Below are 7,681 nucleotides of genomic sequence, written 5' to 3' on the forward strand. Positions count from 1 at the left end.
TCCGACTCCGACACACAAGGTTGAATAATTTCTTTCAGATCTACATTGTAATTTTTTATTTGGGAAGCTCCAATTTGAGAGAAATGATTGATGAGTAGAGAGTTGATCTGGTCCCATTCTGAAATCCAGAGCCCAGATGGATCTCTAAGAGAATGTATTGCATTTAATTTTTTCCTATTCGAAGCGGAGACATGGAAATATTCTGTGTTTTGATCGAATTCCTTGAAAATTTATCTCTAGATAGTTGGTGATAGTAATCATTTTTGATTTTATACCACTTTTCTAGTTCAGCTTGAAGATCCTTGAGAATATTTATCTTGGAGGCGATGTTTCCAGAGTTGTGGATGTTATCTATTTTTCTAGAAAGGGTTTTAATGTTTTTATGAATATTATTGAAAACATCATTATTCCACTGTGCCAGATCAGAAGAAAGGGATTTCATGCTTGAGGCAAAGTTTTTGGTAGACAGGTTGGAAAAGTGAGAGTTCCAAGAGGCTTCAACTACTGATTTGAGAGTTGGATGAGAAATCCAAGACCTAATGCATCTAATAGGTTTTTGCAATCTTTTGGTTTCCGGATTGGTATCTAAAAGGATAGGGGTGTGGTCTGACCCTACTCGAGTTAGGTGACTTACCTTTGTATTTGGGAAAAATGTATCAATTGATAGGATGTTAGAGCTCTATCTATCCTTTCGCATGTATTAGCGTCTCCGCTTCTGTTTTTTGACCATGTGAAAGGGGCGCCTTCGTATCCCGCATCTTGTAGGCACAGAGAATCCACTATCTGTCTAACAAAAGTTTTACTACTTGAACTTGTATTGTTTCCACCTTGCTTTTCTACGGGATCTAGAATTATGTTCAAATCTCCAATCAGAGTCCAATGTTTTTGAATTTGGCTCGCTAAATTCTGAATATGAGACCATTGTATTATCTTCTCCTCAGCCTCGACTGCACCATAAATACAGGTTAATTCGAACTCTTTATCATCGTAAGTACCCTCGAAATGGCACACATCAAACTGGGCCGACACTAATTTTAGATCTACATTGTTTTGCCAGGCAATTGCTAACCCCTTAGCTATTCCCACAGATAGTATAATGAACCAATCAAATAAATTTGATTTTTTTAAAATAAGATCATTTTTATCAAAAGGATCTTTTGTTTCCGAAAGAAAAACCACATATTGTTTGAAATTAGAGTATAAATGACCCAGATGATCTTTAGTTATTGGGGTTCCAATACCCTGAACATTACATGAGAGAATTCTCATGGCAAAGGAAATTAAAATAAGAGTTTTAGAAGAATTAAGAAAACAGACAAAACTGAATGGAAATAGTCAAAGAGAGGAAAGACATATCACACAGAACATAGCCAATGAAAACTAGGTAAAGCAGAATGCACCAAAACAACAAAAACTCATCCAATGAAAACTAGGTAAAGCAGAATGCACCAAAACAACAAAGGGACTTGTGAAGAAAACAATGAAAGCTACAGTCACAGGTTGCAGTACACTCTAAGAAGAGCTACCAGGAGGAGAACCTGAGAGCTTATATACAGACAGTCAAAAAACAAAAGGAGTAGGGAGAGATTAAATATGAACATATAAGGAATAATGATCAAGCAACTAAAAAATACACACACAGAGGCACATAAATTTGGTTCCCTCTAACTGGACAAAACAAAGTTTATGGAGTAGTCCAAATTACAGGACAAAAACCTGTAGATATTCAATTGCCAAAATATCAAGTGCTATAATGTTTTTGTGATCTGTCAAGTAAGAATCTGGCATGAATGCTGAAACACATCAATTTCTTAAACAACCTAGAGGAAGGAAACTAGATTTCCAGTATAACACTGACCTAGAAACAACAAAATCTTAATAAAACACCAGTACTAGAGATAAAAAGCTACAGGGCACAGATTACTACAACAAAAGCAGTAAAAAGATCACTAATATAACAACTGAAACAAATTACAACAAACACAAAATATTAGCTACTAAAAGGGAAAGCAAATACAGAATTAAAAGTAAAGGCAGTCTAAAGTAAAACAATATCAACAAGATAAAAACTTTTGGGCCCTGATGGTAGGTAGTCCTGAAATCTTAACTTTAGTTCTGCTGTTTGATTGAGATCATTTTCTAGATAGACTATTCTTCTTCATTTGATTTTGCCTTGGTGTTACCACTTGAAGAATCCCCTTTGAACCATTGATGAGGGTAATTTCTCATAGAACCTCCAACCTCAGATTCCTCCAAAACCCTGATTTCAACTTGGCTTGGGTTTGGAGGAGCCAAAGTCAATTCTAGTCCGTTTAATCTTGTCCTTTTGGGAACAAGAGGAGGGTTATCCCAATGGAAATAACTTTGCATTAGAGACCAGTTCCTGAGGTATGCAGTGTTATCATTATTGTTTTGCTGCTGAGAAGATGAGGCCTCACTCCAAATGCCAGAAGCAAAATTGAAAGGATTACCAGACCTGTCTCTCTTCTGAATAACTTTCCACATATAAGAATCCATGTTGTTTATAGAAGGTGCATCATTTTGAACAGAAGGATAAGTATCCACACGACCAACACTATTAACTTGTGTAGACAATGATTCATTTTGGTTCTCTTTATCATCATCTATTTGAGATAAGTAGTCATGACAAGTTACCTCAGTTACAGCTTGCTCCACAGAAGAGCTGGAGAGAGAATCCTCAGATAATTCCATATTGTCTTGTACAATCATTGGATGCATATGTTCTTGTTGCAGAACCACTTCTTGCTGCATAGCAAGTAAAGCTTCATCTGCATGTGTTTTATTAACTTCATCTTGATGTTGCGCAAGATCAGCTTGAATGCAGTTTCTCATCTTATGACCAATTAAGTCACAATATTCACAGAAGTTACATGGGAAGTTGTGGAACTCAATGTACACTGGGTTGACATAACCTAATTCATTTTCTGCATGAACTATGAACCTTAATCTCTGTCTAAACCTGATTTTTGCTCTAACAATGATAGAGAAACTTCCATTGTTTTCCTAACTGGATAAGAGAAAGATAAAATCTCTCCCATACATGCTAAATATCTCCTGAGATTATCACTTGTAACATGAGCTGGTGATAGGTTGCTGATAGTAATGAAGAACATCTCCTCAGTTGGGTACCAATCTTCAAAGTCATCAGTAGCTTCCCACCTCTTGATACAGAATAAGTCACCAAAAACTCTTCTTGTGGCCAAATTCAAGATCCTCTTCATCTCATAGTCATGTTGAAATCTTATGATATAAATCCACTCACTAGCTTTTTCGACTGAAATACCTCCATGAATCTCCCATTGAAATAACAGTGCATTTTTTACATCCCAGCAGTTTCTTTCTACTGGTTCAACAAAGGTACCAATCAAACAATTAGTCCATAAGAGATGTTTGTTCTGGTATCTTGATCGAATGATTTCATTAATATCAAATTGTCTTCCATTTCTCAGATTCATGGATTGTTGAAGTTGGTTTGTAAGTTGAGAAACATCACCATGCCAGACTGCAAACATGGTGATACAAATAAACACAGCAAAAGTTACAAGGTGTTGAATTAGGAATTGGCAAGAGAGTGAAATAAAGAGGTTGAATAGATTTCTTAACATGTATGAGAGGCACTGAACTTCATCTTCAAGAGTATATATAACATCAGAATCATCAAGAGGGGGATAAATAAGTATTGGAATCATTAATTTAGTATTGTAATCTCCACTACCAGCGTGTTGCAGAAGGATAATCAGAGCATAATTAGAAAACATGGGAAGAAATTCACCAGGTGTATGAATTATGGAAGGGTTTCTTACAGATGTCAATATAAATTATTCTAATCGCTCCATTATCAAGTAATTTAATCAGTTCCTCAGAGACTCAATATTAAAATCTTGTCCTTTCCAATCGATTTAACTTGAAAGAAGCAAATTCAAATCATTACCTGATCGAAGGAGGCGAAAGTTTGGATGAGTCGTGTGAAATTGGGTTGAAGCAGAGGCAAATCTATTCAAATCTTATCTTTTCTGCTGCTTTTAATCTGAATTCTCTTCTTTTCACCTGCTGTTCTTCCGCTTCGTTAACATCACCCACTAATTTAGTTGACTATTGCACTTTTTAATTAAACTGATCTCAAAACAAGTTGATGTTCTAGCTTTTCCATCAAATACAACTTGAGCCAAAATCAAATCATTATCTGACAATATAGAAACAAGATCAGAAAGACCCATGAAAAAGTGGAACAGATCCATGAAATTCTATAAAAAAAATCATCTTTTCTGAATCTTTAATCTGTTTTTTTAAGATTTATTCTTTTTATTCTTTTTCGGTTGTATCACCCACTAATTGTCTATCTATCATGATCTCAAAAGTTAGCAGAACTTATGAATTCCTTGACATGGTTACCATCAGAGCCCAAGAGCCGGCCGATTAGCCGCTCATGGCGAGAAAATTTCAGAGAAAACCCGAAAGAAAACCGGTTTTTTGTGGGAAAGCGCTAAGAGGTTTCTTTTTTGAGAATCATAATAAGCACCCGAATCTTGAATACTGAACGAAGATAAAAAGAAAATTCTAAGGCCTTGACTCAAGATGTATAAAAATGTATCTACCTAAAAAAGATGGAGATAGAATTTTAATAAACATCCTTTAAAAATAATTCGGATTTTATTAGTAGCATGTTGCTATATGTTTTACAGAATAAAAATCCTTATAAACTAAATACATAGCTAACCACACAGATGCATACATACACACTAAACTGAAACAAAGAAGCTTCTATTAGTAGTATGTTGCTATATGTTTTACAGAATAAAAATCCTTATAAACTAAACATATAGCTAACCACGCACATACATCCACATTAAACTGAAACAAAGTAGCTTAAATTTTATAATACTTAATCTTAATCTAACGAAAACCTCGTAGAACCCCTTAATGGACCATTGGTATAAGTGTCTAGTGAATTTTTAATTCATCACTCGCTCTCAATCCAAGATCTATTGGGTTTCTAAAAGAAGATTATACCCATGTCTAATCTGTTACTGCATGGGTTGGGCACCCATCCGAAAAATGTCTGTTGGACTGTGTTTGGTCGGTCGATTAGGTGAGATAGACCCAACCAACTATTACTCGGGAATAAGAGTTCTTCATGTTCTTGTTACAGGGGTGAACATTTGGCCCTAAATTCGCTGATCCGACACTGCCCAACCACATTTTTACGGTTAGTTGCCCGAACCGTTCACAAATCGACTTGATATAAATGCAAGTTTTTGAGATCCGTCGGATATTGGATTGGATACGAGTGCAGTCTTAAAAATCCGAGGATATGCACACGTCAGATTAAAATACTTATGAGAATTTTATGAAATACGAGATTAGTTTAATATTTTTATACCTCCTTATCATTTTCTTGCATCACATTAACTTCTGGAGCGTGAACTTCGGAGGCAAATTCAAATCCAAGTTATTTTTTTTTTTATCAGTCATCATTCACTATTCATGCCATTTTTGTGAATTTTGTTTCTCTATTTAAAGTCTTAATTATATGTGAAAACTACCACCACACCCATTTTTTAGCTTTTGATCACTGTCAAACTCATGGGCGTGAAACTTGAGGCGCGCACCCATTTTGGAGGAATAAATTAGGCACAGACCCATAGTTTTCCAAAATTACATTTTATCAAAAGAGACGAGATAGAGAACAGAGAATTTACAAAATATTTTGTATCAACGCAGAGCAGATTGATCTTCACCCTTCTCTCGCACTGCAAACACATGAACATCCCAATTTTCTGCATCACCATCACCATCGTGAGACTGATGGGGTTTACAGTGAAAGGAGCTCTATTGATTCGTAGTAGGGAGTGATATTTTTTCTTGATCGGTAATAGTAGTAGGGAGAGATTGATGAGGTTTGAGGTTAAAATAGAAAATTAGGTTTTTTATGTGATGCTCGAATTCAAGAAGGAAACTGTGTTTGCCGTTAAGGGTGTTCGAAAAGATTTTCTTTATTCGACTTCAAAACTAATTCAATTCCCCAATCTGGATTCATACACTGAATTTTATTCAATTTTTCAGAAACTAATTCCAGCGATTCCTGATGGAGATGTGGCTAAAAGAGTTGTATCGAAGGGAGTGGCAGTTCAAAAGATCAGTAAACCCCTTGTAGATATTGGAAATGTGAAGGTTGTTGTAAAATCTAAACAAGAGATCCTCCCTTGTCCAGATGCGGAAGAGATCAAAAAAGAAAAATCCAAATCTCATTATAAATCTTCAAAGAAGAAGAAAGTTCTCACAATGAGTTCCGTTCTTGATGCTCGAAGCAAGGTTACTTTTTGAACTCATCATGTGTTTGTTTTTCCATCTTTTGTATGATGTTTTCAGATTCTGTTGACAACTTTTGCTAATTTGGGTTCTTATGTTTCAGGCTGCTCATGGTGGTAGTACTGATAAACCCAAGGAATCAATCATTGATATTGATGGAGCAGATGCTGAGAATCACTTGGCAGCTGTTGAGTATGTTGATGAACTGTATAAATTTTACAAGCTCACAGAGAGTTCAAGTCAAGTTCATGACTATATGGACTTACAAGATCAGATTAATGGGAATATGAGAATGATTTTTGTGGACTGGTTGATTGAAGTTCATAAAAAATTTGAACTCACTCCTGAACCTTTATATCTGACAGTCAGATTCAACTAGAAAAGTGAAAATGATACTCTGGCTTTGTAACGTTGCTGCAATAGAAAGTTGAACGAGTTTACAATGTTCTTTTATAATCTTTATACTCTTCCTACGTTTTTTTAATGCTAAATAAGGTGATGGTGGGGCAACCATGAATGTGCCAGCATAATCAACCTGACAATCCTGCGTAGAATCAACCTGATGCTCCAATCTGAATTATGAATGTTGCATCCACAAACTAAGGTGAGCAAACACTGAATTATGCAGCTATGAAAACGGTTGCATAACAGGTTATGCATTTACAAAATTTGGTGCATAACTTGTTATACATTTTCGAAATTGGTTGCATAACACGTTCTACAGCTTTTATTTTTTTGCATAACACGTTATGCAGCTACTTTTTTCTTAGTATTGAAACAAATGAAAAATAAGGTTGCATAACTTGTCATGCACCTACAATAATATCTACATAACATGTTATGCAGTCATGAAAATGGATGCATAACCTGTTATGCATTCGAAAATATGACTGCATAATGCATTATGTATCGAGAAAATTTTTGCACAATCTTTTATGCATCGAGAAAATAGATGCATAACCTGATATGCATCCGTAAATATGGATGCATACTGCATTATGCATCAATTTTTTATCTACGCACTAAAATCAACCAAAACAGTGGTTACATAACTTGTTATAAATGCATAACTTTGTTACGCAGTCGAGAAAATGGGTGCATAATTCGTTATGCATCCGCATAATGTGTTATGCATCTTTTTTGGTGGCTGCATAATGGTTATGTAGTCAGTTTTCGAAATTTTTTCCTAAACTGATGATCACCTCCGATTTTTTCGTGGAAAACAAAAATTTGATATTGTTGTTTGTACTCGTTGCGTAGCTTTCTTAAAAAGATTTCCAACGATATAAAATTTTTAAAATTCCAATTTTTTATCCAAGTTTGCTTTACAATTATACCCCTGAAAAATTAG

The 7,681-nt window shown here is 35.2% G+C and overlaps 2 protein-coding genes across 3 annotated transcripts; one reads left to right on the forward strand and one right to left on the reverse strand.

Moving 5' to 3' along the window:
- Positions 1-1,918: 1,918 nt before the first annotated feature.
- On the reverse strand, positions 1,919-4,433 carry LOC113353756. Of its 2 annotated transcripts, XM_026597254.1 has the most exons (3): positions 4,414-4,433; positions 3,953-4,204; positions 1,919-3,523 (listed from the first exon to the last, which is right to left on the reverse strand). In XM_026597254.1, exon 3 carries the CDS (start codon positions 2,851-2,853, stop codon positions 2,149-2,151), a length of 705 nt encoding a protein of 234 aa, XP_026453039.1. In that variant the 5' UTR covers positions 2,854-3,523; positions 3,953-4,204; positions 4,414-4,433; the 3' UTR covers positions 1,919-2,148. The 2 variants fall into 2 exon arrangements, with proteins under 2 accessions (XP_026453039.1, XP_026453040.1); XM_026597255.1 differs by lacking the exon at positions 4,414-4,433 and having other exon boundaries at positions 1,919-3,361; positions 3,953-4,254.
- A 1,272-nt stretch (positions 4,434-5,705) lies between these two features.
- Positions 5,706-6,755, forward strand: LOC113353757 (G2/mitotic-specific cyclin S13-6-like). Its single transcript, XM_026597256.1, has 2 exons — positions 5,706-6,333; positions 6,434-6,755. Exons 1-2 carry the CDS (start codon positions 5,956-5,958, stop codon positions 6,707-6,709), a joined length of 654 nt encoding a protein of 217 aa, XP_026453041.1. The 5' UTR covers positions 5,706-5,955; the 3' UTR covers positions 6,710-6,755.
- Positions 6,756-7,681: the final 926 nt, after the last annotated feature.

The sequence above is a fragment of the Papaver somniferum genome, chromosome 2 (genome assembly GCF_003573695.1).
Source record: "Papaver somniferum cultivar HN1 chromosome 2, ASM357369v1, whole genome shotgun sequence".
NCBI lineage: Eukaryota > Viridiplantae > Streptophyta > Magnoliopsida > Ranunculales > Papaveraceae > Papaver > Papaver somniferum.

Bases quoted from the DNA above. Each gene is read 5' to 3' on its own strand.
- LOC113353756 (XM_026597254.1), bottom strand. From the start codon at position 2,853: ATGAGAAACTGCATTCAAGCTGATCTTGCGCAACATCAAGATGAAGTT.
- LOC113353757 (XM_026597256.1), top strand. From the start codon at position 5,956: ATGCTCGAATTCAAGAAGGAAACTGTGTTTGCCGTTAAGGGTGTTCGA. The intron at 6,334-6,433 runs GTTACTTTTTGA...CTTATGTTTCAG, and splicing joins TTCTTGATGCTCGAAGCAAG to GCTGCTCATGGTGGTAGTAC.